General features: G+C 41.7%; 3 protein-coding genes across 3 annotated transcripts; all 3 read right to left on the bottom strand.

The window, feature by feature from the left end:
- Positions 1-657: 657 nt before the first annotated feature.
- On the bottom strand, positions 658-8,478 carry LOC119723408 (transcription factor RFX4-like). Its single transcript, XM_038194025.1, has 16 exons — positions 8,379-8,478; positions 7,134-7,242; positions 6,787-6,910; positions 6,374-6,580; positions 6,002-6,115; positions 5,643-5,720; positions 5,261-5,436; positions 4,905-5,005; positions 4,570-4,628; positions 4,234-4,381; positions 3,873-3,967; positions 3,489-3,606; positions 3,035-3,154; positions 1,536-2,359; positions 1,029-1,121; positions 658-872 (listed from the first exon to the last, which is right to left on the bottom strand). Exons 1-16 carry the CDS (start codon positions 8,473-8,475, stop codon positions 795-797), a joined length of 2,541 nt encoding a protein of 846 aa, XP_038049953.1. The 5' UTR covers positions 8,476-8,478; the 3' UTR covers positions 658-794.
- An 829-nt stretch (positions 8,479-9,307) lies between these two features.
- LOC119723400 (ADP-ribosyl cyclase/cyclic ADP-ribose hydrolase-like) lies at positions 9,308-14,033 on the bottom strand. The gene is made up of 7 exons (XM_038194018.1): positions 12,357-14,033; positions 11,703-11,832; positions 11,164-11,394; positions 10,706-10,785; positions 10,422-10,514; positions 10,128-10,214; positions 9,308-10,014 (listed from the first exon to the last, which is right to left on the bottom strand). Exons 1-7 carry the CDS (start codon positions 12,536-12,538, stop codon positions 9,864-9,866), a joined length of 954 nt encoding a protein of 317 aa, XP_038049946.1. The 5' UTR covers positions 12,539-14,033; the 3' UTR covers positions 9,308-9,863.
- Positions 14,034-14,051: 18 nt separating this feature from the next.
- On the bottom strand, positions 14,052-16,963 carry LOC119723399 (kelch-like protein 24). Its single transcript, XM_038194017.1, has 2 exons — positions 15,250-16,963; positions 14,052-15,093 (listed from the first exon to the last, which is right to left on the bottom strand). The coding sequence occupies exons 1-2, from the start codon at positions 16,909-16,911 to the stop codon at positions 14,194-14,196; spliced, it is 2,562 nt and encodes an 853-aa protein (XP_038049945.1). The 5' UTR covers positions 16,912-16,963; the 3' UTR covers positions 14,052-14,193.
- Between the last annotated feature and the right edge of the window lie 489 nt (positions 16,964-17,452).

Genomic DNA, 17,452 nt, shown 5'->3' with positions numbered 1-17,452 from the left:
AACAAAATGCACAATGTATTTTTACTATTTATCAACAATTCTGGGAAAAAGAAACATCCACCTCAGGAAATACTAGAATGGAGGTTACAAAGTTAAGGTTTTCAGCTACAAAGCATTATGATTTCGATCCTGCTGCAAACTGTGCCTTATCTATTTTCTTTTTTCTTTTTTTTTACAATGGTACTTGTAAACTAAAATAAATTCTAGAAATCCCCATATTATTGGGGAAAAAAGAATAACTTTTAACTCGTCTTTTAATACATGTACAATTTTTCGTATGTGTTGGGAATCATCAAGATATTGTGTATTTAAGAATGTGGAAAATTTCAAACTGTGTAATCATGAAAAATTGTATCCATCCACCATATCAATACATTCTGGCAATCAAACAAACAAAGCTGCAATTAATGTTATCAATACAATACATTTGAACATGCTGAACCGTACATTTCCCAATAACAACAAAGCAAAGCAGTTCATCAAAATTCTTACAATTGTTTAAAACAAAATTTAAAAAGTACAAAGAGTATAAACTAGTTATGTTGGACGAAAATACAACTTGAAATTGTAACAACAGAAGACTATATGGACCAAGACAATCTAATGCATGTATCTGACAACTGACAACATGACAGATAACTGTCAAGACGGGTGTGCTAGCCACTTCTCAGGGACTATTACCCAAATTTCATCCCGAAACTCTCAGGGCAACCACCCATAATTTCACAATGCACAATAAAAAGACAATCTCGCATAAACTCCATGTATCACTTACTATGTTACTTCATCTAGCTTTACTGCACATTTTCAGTTTGTGTAGAACTTTGTACTTCATTGATGACATACCGTTCCCCATTCGTGGTGGTTAAAATCTGGCGGGAAATGTAAAAACATGTGATTTCAGCCTTAGTTTTTCAATACTTGATGCAAAGCCAGAATTTATCACTATCTGATGAACAGCTATCTTCCAAAATTTCAAATAACAAATTTTTGCACTGAGGAACTAGCCTGTTTTTGTATGTACATACCTGCCCTTTGGAGAGATTTAATTTCTGGTTCGTGGTAATGGAAAACTGGAACGAAACTGGCTTTTGTTTAGACTCACTCGACACTGGGACAGCCTTTTGTAAAAGAATGAAAATGACATCGCATTCATTAACATCAAACACATAACTGAGAGTTGATACTAGGATGTTAGTAAATTAACAAGATTTAATTGAATTCAGTTTGATAGAGGAGACAGAGGCAACACAAAGAGAATTGGTCTAATACATTAGTTGTCCGAGTAGAACTTTGGGCACCAATATCTAAATACATTGCAAGGGATTGCAATGATATCAGTACTGATGTCAGGCAAGTGAGACAAGTTGAGACAAAAGAAACAAATACAGGGCCGACTTGGCCTTTTTTTTAGGCAGAATTTACTTTCAGAAATGTTTGCAGAATTTATTTTCAGAAATGTTTGGTTCAGAATGTTACTGATTTGCCTACTCCGTTCAAAAACCTGGATAAGGAACGGAAGGGCATATGCATACCTTGATTATCTTTGTAGCCAGCACTTTCTGCTGTGGTTTCTGGGTTTCTTGTGGCAGGCTTGTTTGGTTCAGGCTTCCAGGGGCCCCCTGATGTCTTTGGGTGATCGGTTGGAGAGGTGGTGGCTCTCTGTTTGTACCAGTCTGCACGTGGACCTGGGTGAGATTCGCTGCTGCGATCTGCTGCTGCTGCTGCTGCTGCTGCGTAGACACTTGTGGAACTGCAAATGCAACAGGGGATGTTGGCATCCTGTAGCCACTCGGCAGGACAGTGACCGCCCCACTAGAGCCACTTCTAGAAGGCGACGTCTGGAGGAACGCAATGGTCCCACCCAGAGGTATGGTCAGAACATTGGGGCTCCTGCCAAATGTGAGCTGGGAGGTATCTTTCTCTTTCTTGACATGTGGCGAGCTGGTCAGCATTTGGGTTGGCGTAACAGGTGAAGATGGGGCCTTCCCGCTGAGGTACCCATGACTTTTGGAGGGTGTACAGGAGTTGGCAGAGTGGGTTGCATTCCTGGCGGACTTGTCCGTCAAGCTGCCAAGAGTAACTGCCTGATTAGGGCATCCTGCAGCAGCTGCTGCGGCTGCAACCAACGGCTTGGCAAAGATCCTACCTGTAGGTGCGGCATACGGTTGGAAGAGGTACTGGCCTTCACTGGTGTCCAGCCCAGACGTCATATTGGAGGGATATCTGGCTGAGTGGCTGGTGGCGATTTGTGCAGGCAACCGATGAAGGTATTCCGTCTTAACAAAGGGTGCGTTGGAGAGGCGTCTTGCTGAATCAAACTCGCAGGAATCGGCTGAGGTCAGGAAGTAGCTGGGAACTATTAGGAGGTAAGAATCAGTGGAATCCACACATGTTATTTCTTTCTTTTGGCAGTATCTTTTGTAATATTTTTGTAAACTGTGCCAACATTGACACTGCAACATGTTTAAACTGAGAGATGAAACATTGCGAAGCACAACCCTTTTCGAACAAAAAATAATATTATTTAAATAGTATAAGTTTGCTGTTATGAAATTGCTTTATATTTGACTTCTAGCCAGTCAGGAGATCCTTTGTAAATAAAAAGGTTTTTAAAAACAAACTTACTACTACATTGAGGATGTGAATCAGCACCAGACAACATGGTAGCTTGAAACTCAACTCTGTAACGGTCAACATGGTTACTTCAAAGAAAACTGATGTTAACTGGATAAAATGCTCAAGTTATTTTACAAGATAAAATTGTTAATTTTCAAATGACTTATGTCAGTACATGGGGAACAGGTTATAAATCATGTTTATAATCAGTCAGTAAAAAATTACTGGATAGTTCCAATATGTTAATATAAATTTTCTTTGGATCAAGAGGACACAACTCATAAATTCAAAAGCACATTGGTTCCCACTTTATCAATTCCAATTAGTCGTTTGGATCAGTAAAATATTAAAAGAATGCAATAAGTTATTTAAAAAAGAAAAAGAAAAAAAAAAGTAAATAAATAAATCAGCATACCATCTTTGTCCGTATCGAACAATCTCCTCCACATGGCTCTCTCCTGTTTCTGGTTTAGCTGCACATCCACCATAAACAAGAGATACTCCTCGTACAGCAGATGCAACAAGTGGAATGAACCTGCCGAATTGAAGTCGTATCATTTTAAGTCGAAGTTGATTTTAATAAGTAGTAGAGATGGAACTTTAGATGTTTTTGAACTGCTGCATGATCAAATTACAGAGGGTGAAATCACAAGTGTACATTTGACATTTAGCGATCATTTATCATGTCTGTCTGAGAAAAATTGTATCGTCAGTACATGTGACCTCTCAAAATTGCTTGTGATAAGTCAATTTTGTCTGACTATATCTAATCGCACCTTCCGAATTATGGGTTTGCTTATCTTGTCCACCACCCTTCTTTACTCCCATGATTTCTGCTATATTATGGATTTTTGTATCCTACAACTTGCCAAAACTTGTTGCACTTCTCAGTGTCTGATCTCGAATGAGCAAATTGCAGACGTAGGACCACTGCAGCAAGAAGTCTCGCTCCACCTCTTCTGTCTTCTCACGGTCGCCATCTCCACTCTGAAAGGCAAAAAAAAGAACAATGAAATCATAATTACCATTTTGGGGTTTCTAAAACAAGGCCGAACTTGAATTACTTAGCTATGGGCTTACAGCTGGCAGTAAAGTGCATCTTTTGGAAGTAGCTTCCATTGGCACATGTGTAACTGCAAGCAATAGCCATAGTAATTCGGACGAGGCCTTAAACACAATTTGATTCTACTGCTGTTTTCAGCATTTCTACAATGTTACCACATTTGAAGGTTTGGTACACAGATCCCACTTACATTTTTCAGGCATTTGCTGCGGACAGCGTCAAGCCATTTGATGTGCTCCTCAACACTTGCATGCTTCTCCAGAAGCCGAGAAAATTCCGAAAAACCTGGAGAAAAAATGATTCAGTATACTAACTGCACATTTGAATTTCTCTTAGTTATCTCTAGCATGTATTCACGGAATAACTAGGCCTTTTAAAAAAAATCTTGGTCCAAAAGCAGAGGAAAGTGTCTGAGGCACTAATTTGGCTCTATCTCATTGGGATTGATCAGCAAAACTGTGACTCAAGTCAGACTCGATATGGGCATATAGTGTAAATTACTTTTTCCTTACATACACAGGGAAATAACATTTGAGAGCTTTATGACTCACATTTCTTGACCACTGTTTTGATGTTTGCTGAGTTTCCCGGAGCTGTCCACATGAGCTGGGAGCACACGGTGTTCTGCTCAGTCCGTTTCCGCCAGTCGTGGCTCATTTGGGTGACGGTCACTTTGGTCTTCAGAACGGCTCGTGTGGCCTAGCAGAGATATTATTCTCCAATATTCAATTATGGCTTGAAATAACCACTGGATGTAGCAAATAAATGTGTTCCTCAACAGATACTGTAAAAATGGTGCTCAATGTCATTTAACCATAGATCAAAAGGATTCTTTTTTTAAAGAAAGTTTTTTTTTTGGGGGGGGGGGAGGGGGGTAAATTTCTCACCTGGGCAAGATGAGACAGTGAAGTCTTCCTCTTCAACAGCTGACAAAATCGCTTAACAGCTGAAATTAAAATATTTATGACGTTTGCAGATTTATCTGGATAGTTGATATTCCTGTCAATCATGAAGTTCTGGTTGAACCATCAAGAGAGACTAAGTTCGCTTTGTTAAATATATGCACTGATTACAAATACAGAAGCCTTGGTGTAAAAGCATGCATCACCATTTTTCTTAATTTTAATGGAATTCGAGTTATCTTAGAAACACAAGTTAGTATCAGACAATAATGCCTGCAATCATTCATTTATTTATTTTCTTTTCAATTTGGTTTACTCACTTTCGACTCGCTTGAGATGGAAGTACTCCGTCAGCCCAGGGAGAGATTCCTCTACGACTTTCTGGAATCCACAGGAGAAATTGCGGATAGCATGGAGCAGACTGAGTAAATGATAACAACAGGAATTATATCAAGTAACAGACTTTGGAATTAATTTGCGGCTGGACAGTAATTCTGGCAGATCTTGTTGTGCATTAAAAAAGTTTAAAAGCCACCAAAATAATAGCCTTTCTTCATTGCACAGAGTTGCACATGCCGAAACAAATTCAGTGTTTTTTTTCATTAGTTACCAAAAAGAAAGTTAATTTTTTAATTTTAATACCGACTTGATCCTCTCATTGACGTCTGTTTAATACCTTGGAGGCAATTGTTGTACAGTTCCAGGGATGAGAATGTTGATCATGGTCTGGTACAGGATATTGTCACAGAGTGCAACCATGTCAGCTAGTTTGTCTGATGATGAGCCACTCTGTAAGACCTGTATCATTGCCTCGGGCAGACTCTGCCAAAACCGCTGCACTGCTGCTGGCACCTATGTTAAAACACATCCACAAAATGCAAATTATTTCTTACAGCTTCTGAAGAAGTCTCCAAGATGCTTTATAAATAAACAATATAGTAAGGATTTTAGATTAAACAAGTGAGGAGTTTTAGTCTAGCTTTTAATGGTCAGCTTATTCCTTTAGAGTTTGTTTGTTGGTCCTTATCTTTAATTTCTGAAAGAGTTATGACCGATACCTCTTCCAGTTTTCCTCGCAGGATGTCCTCAATGACCTGCTGGCAGTGGCATCTGTACTGGGAAATGACTCCATCAACCTGACAATATTGAAAATCAATTTGTAAAATGTGATGTGGTAGAGTTTATAACTTAGAAGTTTGTAGATATATTATGCGAAATTACTCTAAAAAAGAGAAATCTTTACTACTGTTATCCGTCCTGTGCAGCTGTGTCCTTGGGCAGGGCACTCTACTCAACATACCTCACACCGCCTCGGAATACCAACAGTGTACTTGTTTGATCATTTGAAAAATAGCTTGCATTTATACAAAGGCGGCCCAAACAAAGGGGTTCGCCAAATGAGAAACCTAGATCACACCTGCTGAAACTCTATGCCGTCCCATGGTTGAGTCTGCGCAGCCGTTGGAAACTCGGGCAGCAGCGTCAAGATGGAGGTCATCTGTGATGGCAGGTTGTCAGTCCGAGACTGGAGCTGAAAAGGAGATGACACAAATGGTTTGACTGACTAAAACACCACTGAGTTCACAGGCATGTGTTGTACATTCTATCAATTTCTATAACTAAAATTTGTCAAGGGGATCCAAATTCATGATCCCCCACCCAAAACAACCCCCAAACAAACTGGGTAAGGATGGGGTAAGGGGGTTTTCTACCCTTCCCCACCACTGGGGAGAGGGGGTTCTCTACCATCCCCCACCACTTCCACCACCTATGGCCAGTCACTGTTTACCAGAGAAGATTGCCACTGGGCTGTGGATGACAGGAGGGGGAAACTGGCGTGTCTGTACAGAGCAGGGGCCGAGACACGCTGAGAGTCCAGGAACACTCCGAAGTAAGGGGAGGATTCCTTGACACGGATACCGTAGTAGTGGTACTTTGACTGTCCGCGTGTTCCCAGACGGCGGGTACGCAGCTCAGGAAAAACCTGTCTGATAACCTGCATGGATAAGAGAGGTATGAATGTTCACTTTCTTCAAACTCTCTATTATAGTTTCTTAATCATCAGTTGTATTAATATTTCATTTTCTATCATTTTTTTTTTCAAATGTAAAAAGCATCTAGCAGTGGGGATTTTTATGGGTAGTTTATAATGTCCTCTGAAGTAACTTACAAATTTATGTCATCAAAAATATTGAGATGTACCTTTCCAAAGCTGGCTGCGTTGATGGGACAGAACTGGTGTTTCTGGCAGTATTCTGAGTAGTGCTTGTAGATCAAACAGCGAGGCAATGAAACCCCTTCAACTGCTTCGTAATGCTGAGAAAGCCTGAGATAAAACACAGATCAGAAGTTCAAGGATGCATCGGTTAAGTCAATGTCCTCTGTCAGACTCCCAAGCAAGCGGTAATTATGAAAAGTCCACTAAGTTATGCTTACTGTTTGGATTGATTAGAAAATGGATTTAAAAAAAAAAATAGATAAAGAATTTTGAAAACTTAACTAAATTTCACAATTGGGGGTTTCAAAAGGGAAAAATTTCACAAGCTTACCACTGGAGTGTGAGAATAGTTTGTAATCTGTGGGTCGTATCTTGGGATTCTAGATCAACAACTACGTAGTCTTTCTGATGAGAGGACGAGACACTTTCAGCTGTTGAGGCTGGAGACAAATTTTCACAAAGTATTCATGAGTTTTTGATATGAAGATTGTTATTTGGCTACATTTAGGAATTTTTATGAAACTTTAGTAATATTAAATTTTGTTCTTCTCATACACTGAAATGGGTTGCTAGCATTTGGGGTTTAAAGTGTAACGTTACTCTTACATTATGGAAACCTAGATCTAACTGTTAAGTGTTTATACTTATAGCTTAGCCTTAGGTTACTTGGTACTGGTTAGGCAAACAATGATGAATGTGGAAGTTGACAAATGGGATACTTTATGTATCACAATTTTAGGGGCAAATCGAAGGGGGGGGGGGTTGATATTATTGAGGTTGAGTGAAGGCATGTGGATGCCGTATGCCGAAGGCATGTCCTGTTAAAGTGCTAGGGGGTCTGGGGTATGCCCCTGCACAATTTTGAAATCTACAATGATTAATCCTGCTATGGCAATTTGCCAAAATGGAAATTTAGCATTCCATTTATTATTTTTGCCCCATTTTATTATAATATAAACTAAAGACAAAAAATGACTCATGTCATTAAGGCCAAAAAAAAAAAGTCTCCGGTTTCTGGTATGGAGCTTGCCCAAAAAGTGGTGCGGGGACGCGGCTTTTTTTTTTTTTTTACCCGACTTTTTTGCTTCAAATGTCGGCTGATGACTGCAAATGGTGCCCGACTAAACTTAGTGCAATATATGGGAGTCCAGAGAGGCCACATAAAGCTTATTCTCGATCATAACCCCATCGAAAAACACGTTGAAATTGCGCAGCAGCAGAATTCCAGTCAAACCAGTAAGTTTGGCGGTTTTGAGACATCATCTTTCATTGAAATAAAAACTTTTTCATTTTGTCGACGCTCATGGCTACGGCGACGCGCGCGCATACCAGAAACCGGAGACTTTTTTTTTTTTGGCCTAATATTAGTCAGCACCAGCGGCTGTCATGGCTGTAATTGTAAAATTATTCAATGTGTTGAAGTGTAAGACTAGAGAGGGGGTGGCAACCGTGGCACCCTGATTTGCACCCCCCCCCCCCCCCCCCGGTTCACCACTGAATTTAATCCTAAGTTCCTACTCTGTCAGTCTCGGTCATACAGTCACTGAGTCAGTAGTCATGAATAACCATGGCCTACCTTTGGCGGTAACACTAACACTAGTAACAGTATCAACAGTAGAACTGGACGTTTGTTCTGAATCCATGGGACCCTCAACATCACCCATCTGTTTCATCAGTGTCCAGGCTGGAGGTGTCAGTTGCTGTTTTAATTAATGTGTTGGAATTCGATGCACTTGAAAAAAAAAATCCTCATCCAAATTTGTCGTCTAGTTCCCAAGACTCTTGTGGACTATACACCAGCACAATCACGACCACGTTTTCCGAATAATTGGGCGGAAAGAATGATAACTTTTCCCACTGAAAAGAAGACAATGAACGTATCATGTCGTCTACTTTGGCACAGACTGAACGTGCAGATTGGGTGATTTCTAATCGCTTAAGTCTCTCTGAGTACACTACCGCACGAACTACTTGTATTATTTCCAAAACGCTTGTTGCTAACGCATGTCGTGATTGTTCGAGAACTTGAGCCGTGCTGTAGACAGCCTGTGATTGGTTAAAAGTTGCACAGGCCTAGAGGTTGAAGGTCAAGGAGTGTCTTTCCGTCTTTTTCAACATAGCATGCAGCAAACCGGATCCAGAACATTTTTTTCCAAAAATGTTCCGCCCCAAATTTAATTTGAAAAGCAAGGAGGCGCACTAGGACTCTTCATGACATTGGTGCATGGTGGAGTACGCAGTGGAATCCCTTTTTTGCGAAGTCACTTTATTGGGGGGGGGGGGGGGGACATGGCCCCCATTTTCCCCTCACCATGGATCCGCCCTTGTCATGCGGGTGAGTAGGCTTTACTTCTCGCTTCTTTTTCCGCCGGCGCCTACTTACATTTATAATTTTATGATAGCTTTGGAAAAAATATCTCTGTACAAAAAAGACAGTTTTGGACTCTTTAATACCAAGATGTGTAGGGTTGCGGTATCATGTTATTTCATTTTATTTGCTGACATGACACGAAGTGAGCAATTGATTGAAAATGAGTATAGCAGGTAAGAAAAGCAAGGCACATTTTGACACCAATTCGATGAAAGTTGCACCTCAGTAACCTTTTGTTTTACAAACAGATTTTCAAAATTCTTTTTTCACAAAACTGCATCCCAGTACCATCGTTGTTAATTAATCAGCCACTTTCACTGATAATGTTTTGTCTTGGGCCTAAACCTTTAAACACACTTGTTGACATTGGTTATTCGCGATTCACAATTTACCATAAACTGGATATGTTTACTAATTAATTTTAAATTAATATAAAAAGCTTCAAGATATCATCACAATCTAATTTGTACAATACCATAAACCATACGAAGTCCAAAACTTTGTATACATCCAAAAGTATCCCCATGGCATAACTATCTCCTTCAAAGGAATCAGTTTTTGTATTGGTTACATTTACAAGACGTTATGATTTGTCGTCACTTTGATTAAGCTTACAACACCCTCTTTAAATTCCCGCCACTTTTTATAAAATTGAACACCGTTGACAATGACGGTTATTGTCATATTGAGTCAAACTTGGAATGATTTGAACATGGCGGCATAAATGAAAGGTAACGCTGCCAGTTGAATCTTGTTGCTGGGGTGGAGTCGAACTGCAGATGATGAGAACGCGCATGCATCGGTCGTCGGGTTGTCTGCACAAAGAATATGGAGCACCTCGCTGGGGAAAAAAAACATTTAAAAGAATTTTACATGATGATGATATCTCACAAGTTGATGCAATCTGATTTTTGTTAAAGGGAAAGTATGATTTTTAAGGTAAGTTTTACTTACTCGGGCTGATCCACACACCGATAGTTGATGCCTCTCTCGGTGAGCTTAGATTTCAGAGTCTTGATTGATTGAGAATCACAATTGTCACTGCAACAAATAACGACGTTTTTATTGTTTAGTTCCAGTCTGAGAATTATTTTTCCAGAAAACCAAACACTGCTCAGCTGACAATCTTACCCACTTCACATAATTTTGGTGCGTGGCTGAAAGGCTGCAGAAATTAAAACGATATCAAATGAATTCCAAAGTGGAATTCCAAAATGAAATAATTAATTCAAAAATAGAATTGTTTACCCTGGTTCCTCGCCGATCAAGGTGACAATGTAAATATCCACCCTGCTGACTTTCGATGAATTCATATTTTTAAGCTCGAACTCTGCAAAATAACTTTAAAACGACATGGACGGTAATGGTTTAGGCCCTTATACATTCTGAATTTAAGAGTGAACAAAATTGAAGCCAATCGCTTATAACCGTCATTCATTTTGCAAATGCATTGCTTTCGTTTGTTCTTTGTATTTTTGTGTGTATTTGTTTGTTTGTCTTTGCTTGTTCGTTTGTTTGTTTTTCATATATACCTGTTTTCAAGTTGAAACGCTCCGCCCGGTCGGTTACTGTTGACCATGAACTTTACGTTCCCATTCCCGTTACTTCCGAACTATGAGAGAAAAAAAAACCCATTGCGCCAATGGTTGAGATTATTTCGGTTTGGGTGAGATATGGCAACTGGATGGGTTTAGTATTATCATGGAGCTATAGCTCCATGGTATTATTATAGTAAGCCATTGTGAACTTGATAACATATTTGAGCCATTCCAGCTCTTTTATTGTCCTTGGGCAAGACACTTTACCGTGTTTTATCTTTGTGGCGTCATTAGTTTGGTATCGCGCGCGGGGAACTTCCACAAGATGGCATTTGGTATCGAGTCAGAAATCTAAAAAAAAATGTTATGTTAGAATCAAGTACAAAACTTTCGGCCAGGATACAATTTAATTTTGCGAGCACAAGCGCCGAGTTGGGTTATATTATACGTACGTATATCGAGGCAGCGGCCCAGAAAGCATCCACCGAGCCCTTCGCGAAGTCACACTCGTCGGTACCGGGGCAAACCTCGTAGTTGATGCCAGGGTCTTCGGTCTGTCCGCAAAAGACCAACCCGTTGATCATGTAGCCCATCATCATGAACTCCAACGTGCTGGCTCGCCTGGCTTCGTTAGCGTAGGATCTCGCCACGGGATACACGTCCCATCCATCCCAGTACACAGCCTGCAGCATGGTCCAATTCAAACTATAGGATATCAGCGGTTCTTTCCTCTTTCACGTGATAAAAGCCCTTGGTTCCATTACCAGAATCAAATTAAAAAGTGAAATAACTACATGTATATATTTCGGCCGAAAGGCGAATTTTTGGCAAGTTGGAAAACATACTTTGGAGAACGTTTTTCCTTGGGCATGTCAATCACTGATAGAGGTGGGCCGAATTATAGGTGACAAAAAAATTGAGAGAAAAATAGAAGTATACTATTAACCATGTGTAGGCCCTATGTATTGAGAGATAGGGAAGAGAAACAAACCCTGTTGGCGGGAATCTCCACCGCCGCTTCCTCGACGAACTCTTTGTAATCTTCCATGGTGACATTACACGCATCACGATACACGAAAGCATTGTAGAACAGCTCCCACAGCAAAGTGCAGTTTTTCGTTCTGTATACAATGGAAACTCACGATAAGACTTGCAATCAAACGGAAGCGGGAGATAGGAGACTTTTCCTTCGCGTTCAGCATGGCACACTGAAAAATTGCCTGGGTTAATTTTGGCCAAGAAAGGGTGAAAACTGCAACAACCAAAAATTGGGTTGTTCTATAACCAAATGTTTTGGTTAGGAATTTCTGTTAAATTCAACCAAAACTTGTGACCATACAAGACCAAATTTCATTTGGTATTGTATGACTACAACATTTGGTTGAATCTAACAGAAATTCTATAACCCCAACAAACAACCCAATTTGGGGTAGTTGCAGTTTTCACCCCTTCTTGGGTAAAATTAACCCAGGCAATTTTTCAGTGCAGAACTATACTATGTACATGTATAATTTACTATAAGTGGTGAAAACATGTTGGGCTGTGACTTTTTATACACCCATTAGTTGGAACAAACGTTTCTCAATTTTCACGGTAGATTTTCTGACTGAAAATTGCTCATATCAAGGAGTTACCGGAAACTTACTTCAGCTCAGCAGCCTGGACGTGTGGGTTAACTCTCCCGGTCCGATACTCGGCGCATCTCCCTTTGAATATGGCCTCCAGGTCGCGGTCCGTCCCCGGCGGGCCGGTAAATTCGGCGCTCACTCTGAACTTCACGGTGATTGCAACAATGAGCACGACAAAAACTACGCCTGCCTTCGTCATCTTGCAGGAAAATATACCTTGACACAAACTCCGGATGGGATGCTTTCAGATTCACAAATTTTGTGCCAACAACTGAACGAGAAATATTTGACTTCAAGTTTGGTGGCTGCGTATTCAACCTACTAAATTTCACTATCGCAGAAACGCATACGAAGGATACGAAGTCTGTATCGCTGCATCACATTATGGATTGAGATGAAAATATCAGTTTGGAATATATTACGAAAATGGTTTGCATTTGGTTATTATACTGGAATAAGATTTGTGGGAAATCACCTTCTGGACTTGAAAGGGCCCATTCACCCAATTGTTTACATTTTAAAGGTCGTGTTCAACAATCTATCAAAACACACTTCAACAGATAACGCCTAGGTCGTTTACGTTTTGATCTGAAATAAACTTCACTAACACTTCCAGTTGTCGATAAATAAATTATAAGTGACGACGCCAGTACACGCTTACATTTTTCAAGAGGTCTTAAATTTGCTTAGCATCATATTTGGGTTCGTTTTAAAACGAAATCCAGCACTCTAAATCTTTGCCTACCTTAGCGCGGCTTTCCTGGCTCAAAATGCTGATGCCTTAGCATAACCCTATGCAACGACGCACATACATGTAAAGTCACCGTTCCCTAAAAGGAATACTGCTTCGTTTATCATAAGCAGGTATGATTTGTAAACACGTCATTGTTGGTTATCAGAACTTCCCTGCTTTCAATGCGACCGGTATAATGTGTACCCATGAAACGGCATTGACCTCTAACAGTACAGGAGAGACTAGATTTAGCTTGCTTGCCCATCCATAACTTCCATAAAATCATTCATGACCCAAGCGACTGTTAAAAGTTGAATTTATATTGCAGAAAACTAGAATGCAAACCTTTGGCAATGAACGAGACATAATAGAGTCTAGTCGTAGACGTCGGCTGCTGAATGAATGTGCGCATGCCTAAGTTTTTCTAAAATCGTTGGTAGGGTAGGTTTTCATACAGGTTTCACACGTAATGAGCGATTGCACCAGAAAGACTGTTCATGCACAGTATTTTTATTCTCTGAATTATTCGTACATTATGAATAATATAGGGCCTATCTTGTAACATGTGCATCATAACACTGCTGCGACATACCAGCAAGTCCTTATATAATCATACTGCTGAATAAAATTAATATTTAATTTTACGTGTTATAGTTGGCGGGGATTTGTTTTCTATACAACTCAGCTATTAACTAAGAACATCAAAAGCACAGAATCTCTTTTGACATAAGTATCACTTATCGTTAATCCAAGTAGTGGTTCATGCACATACTTCATGCGAGGATCAAGTGCAAGGATCAAGTATAAAGTCATGTACATGATTGTGTAAATGTTTGAACAGCCGTTCTGAGTAACTCAAAACTCTCCTTATAACGACATTGGACAATTTGATTCGTCTTACTGGAGCGCGCCCCATACTGCACATTTTGCTCTTTGAAAAATGCTGTTATTTTCTTAACTATAGGCCTACTTCATGTTTCTTCTTTAAAAAAAATAGCGCGAACATGCATGTATGAATTCATCTGTAAAAATGCGCATGCATGCAGCTGGATTCAGTTCCACAAAATGACATGTAATGTGCTTGCCATGCAATTTGCTATTTCAGGATTTTCTTGTATCTTTCAAGAATTTGAGGGTGGCATGTATTTCTCGATTGTGACACACCCATGTTCACAAAGTGGGTGTGGCATTGTCCCGACCACGCCCCACATATCAAGTGCCGGGTCGTAGCACTGAATGTAGGGCACGTTGATACTTGCGTCGAGCTTACTCCCTCCGGCCACGAAGATCTTGTCTCCCATCACGGTGGCTCCGTAGGAGTACAGGTATTTCCCGTCGGGCATCTTGCATCCTCCCTTCACTCGCTCACACGTGGCTGGATTGAAGATGACGATGTAGTTGTCATACCCACGATACACCAAGAAGTAGATGTAGTCATCCAGTACCACAGCCGTCTCGATGGCATCACCCTGTGCGCGCTGGAAGCTATACATGGGCGTCCAGGAGCTATCGTGCGGGTCATAGCAATGCACGATATCTGGATCGCGGTAGAAGTACCCATTCACATACAGCTTCCCACCATGCGAGGTAGCTACCGGCTTCTCTAAGTAACTTCCCTTAACACGCGTCACGCAAGCCCACATGTTGGACGCTGGATCGTACCGTTCGATGTCGTTGAACTTCTTAGCCCAGCCCATCTTGCCGCCGACCACATAGATCTTGCCGTCCACCACGGCTGCCCCATGACCATGTCGTGGCTTGTTCATGCCGGCCACTTTGCTCCAGGTGTCGGTGATAGAGTCGTAACGCCAGACATCGGACAGCGTCTCCGACATGCTGTCGCCATGCTCAGCCTGGCCTCCGATCACGTAGATGTCGTTCTCCACGGCGACGGTGGCGAAGCGCTGGTTGCGGCCTGGGAACGGGGCGAGGCTGTGCCAAGACTCATCACGTGCGTTGAAACACCAAACGTCACGGACCCATCGCTGGTTGTCATCGTAACCACCCACGATAACGATCACCTGTAGAAGAACAGAAGAAGGAAAGAGACAGGTCTTAGGACGGAGAGCATTAATGTGACAGAAGTATCTATGTGCTTGTCTTCGTTAAAGCAGTGTAAAATAATATTAGTCTTACGATGTCAAATACTGCACCTTAAAGTCATGCATATTTCCTACCTGGGTAGTCATGGAAAAACGCAACTTCAAATTGGGGTCATTGATGTGCTGGCCTCTGCCCGAAAGTTCCCTCAGTCTTTTGGCCGTATTGACCAGCTCTCGGCACTCTTGGCACTGCAAAACCAGCGGCTCGGTCTCCACGAAGTCACAAAAATAGACCGGGTCGATTAGCGGCAGACGGACGTGTGCCAAGACGCGAGACAGTTGAAAGGGTCTCAGTTTGGTATCTGCACTGGCCCATCTCACCACGGCTTCAAAGACAGTCTCCTCCGTCTTCACGTTCAGCCTGTCGTCTGCGATGTATGTCGCCAAGATGTCAGCTGGGAGCTCCAAGAACTCGTCGCACGTCACAACCTCTTTGAAATTCGCTAGGGCGTGCGTCATTGCGTCCTCGTAGAGCTGCGAGCAGGTGTAGAGCTTGGCGAAGCCGAGGATTCCCAGGCAGTTCTCCGTCACCATGTTCTCCTTGAGGAACTGGCTGCAAGCGCTCACAGCCGGCGTGAGCTGCAGGAAGCAGGCTGTCTCCAGCATCACTTGGGCGGTGTCCTCATTAATCCGGAGCTTGCAGGTGTAGATGAAGTCCAGAAGGCGAGAGAATATACTCGATTTTATGTCACTCAGGGTGACGGTCTTCTGTCGAAATTCACGCATGGCTGAGGTGAACATGGCACGAAAGTATGGGCTGAGTGCCACCAGGATAGCTCGGTGACAAGGGAAAGCCTTACCCTCCACCATCAAGACAAGATCTGTGATTTCGGTTTTCTTGTGTCTCTGCTCGTTCAGAATGTGCAAGATTTCCAGTGGGTAGTTGTACTCATGAAATAATGTCTCCTGTCCAGCCGAGAAAGTAGACGACTGGCAAGATTGGGTTTCGTCCTCCGTGGATAGACCGGATGACGTAATGGCGCTTGTCGATGACGTCTCACTCTCCGTCTCGGTCGAGAACTGGCCAACCAGAAACTCGCTGCAAGCGAACTCCACAGACTTGCCAAGGAAGGGTGTCTTGTTAAAGCAAAGCTGGAGCAACTCCTGGGCGTTCTGGTTGGTGATCTGCATCTTCGAGGTGTAAGTGAAATCCACAATGAGCTGCAGCATCTCTGGCTTCATCTTCGGCACGTCCAGGATCCGATTCCTTCCCGCACTCGCGAGTCTGTCGCCGTAGTTTTCGAGTAGACTCTTCTGCAGGAGGGGACTTCCCGCGCAGACCACGGCCAGATGGCAGGGGAGGGCCGGGCCGGAGGTCTTGTGGCCTGCTTTGAGACGAACATCAGTCATGTCCCCTGCATCTCGCATGGCACTTAGCACAGCTAGGAGCTCCGAAGCCATGTGCGGATGGTGAATAACTGTCCAAGTGGTGTTGGCGTAATCATCATTCCCGTCATCCCTTGCGACCTGATCTGCTACTAGCTCATCCGTTCTAGATGCATTACCTTCATCCCTAGCATTGTTATCATCCGCCTCGATCCCAGAAACAAGTATGCTCGGAACGCTGCTCCTGTCGTAACGTGGTCTGGAGCTCCAGAAAGAACTTGAACAATCCTCCCTGGAATCAGTACGATCTTCTTGATGAAATTGTCCGTCCTCATTTTCCCGTTCAACTGAACTGTTTATCTTATCATCCCGAAAGATTTCCTCGTGAAAATCCACATTAGATGTTGCCATGGTGATAAAATCTTTTTAAAAAATCTTACAATCAGACTGTTTAAAAGTGGATCACGCTGTGACCTGTAAAAAAAACACACAAAGAAAATTCTAATTAAAGGAAATAAATATTTTGTCTTTCCAATATTTATGTCAACTGGTACCGTTTATTTCAAATGCCAAGAACAACCGACGTGTCTATCAAAATTTATGGAAATAAAGGTTAAATGTTTAATCTTAAACTTTAAGTCTTAAACTTAAGATTCACATTAAATCTTGTCGATTGCAAACATTGTCCTGCCCTATATAAATAGCATTCAGTTACTCTTTTCTTTTTATTTGTCCAAAATCAAGTCATGTGAATATCATCATTAGAGTACAGGTCGGCGGTCACGCGCGGCTTGTGATCGCCATTTTCCAATTCTCGACTTCGAATCCGGTTCAGTTTCAACTCTGGCTCCAGAATCATATTTAGAAGGCATAATTATATTACATGTATATCAAGGCAACATTTGGCTTATATTTTACATGATGCTTCTGAGCTGAGGTGAGCTGGAGCTGA

This window comes from Patiria miniata, unplaced genomic scaffold, assembly GCF_015706575.1.
Source record: "Patiria miniata isolate m_02_andy unplaced genomic scaffold, ASM1570657v1 HiC_scaffold_17, whole genome shotgun sequence".
Lineage (NCBI taxonomy): Eukaryota > Metazoa > Echinodermata > Asteroidea > Valvatida > Asterinidae > Patiria > Patiria miniata.
This window is presented reverse-complemented; position numbering and strand designations above follow the sequence as displayed.

Bases quoted from the DNA above. Each gene is read 5' to 3' on its own strand.
- LOC119723408 (XM_038194025.1), bottom strand. From the start codon at position 8,475: ATGAAACAGATGGGTGATGTTGAGGGTCCCATGGATTCAGAACAAACG. The intron at 6,581-6,786 runs GTACATCTCAAT...TTATCCATGCAG, and splicing joins ACGCAGCCAGCTTTGGAAAG to GTTATCAGACAGGTTTTTCC. The intron at 4,629-4,904 runs GTGAGTAAACCA...TTTTAATTTCAG, and splicing joins CCATCTCAAGCGAGTCGAAA to CTGTTAAGCGATTTTGTCAG.
- LOC119723400 (XM_038194018.1), bottom strand. From the start codon at position 12,538: ATGACGAAGGCAGGCGTAGTTTTTGTCGTGCTCATTGTTGCAATCACC. The intron at 11,395-11,702 runs GTTTGTTTCTCT...ACCATGCTGCAG, and splicing joins TGGAGATTCCCGCCAACAGG to GCTGTGTACTGGGATGGATG. The intron at 10,215-10,421 runs GTAAACAATTCT...TATTTGTTGCAG, and splicing joins TTGATCGGCGAGGAACCAGG to TGACAATTGTGATTCTCAAT.
- LOC119723399 (XM_038194017.1), bottom strand. From the start codon at position 16,911: ATGGCAACATCTAATGTGGATTTTCACGAGGAAATCTTTCGGGATGAT. The intron at 15,094-15,249 runs GTAGGAAATATG...GTTCTTCTACAG, and splicing joins GTTTTTCCATGACTACCCAG to GTGATCGTTATCGTGGGTGG.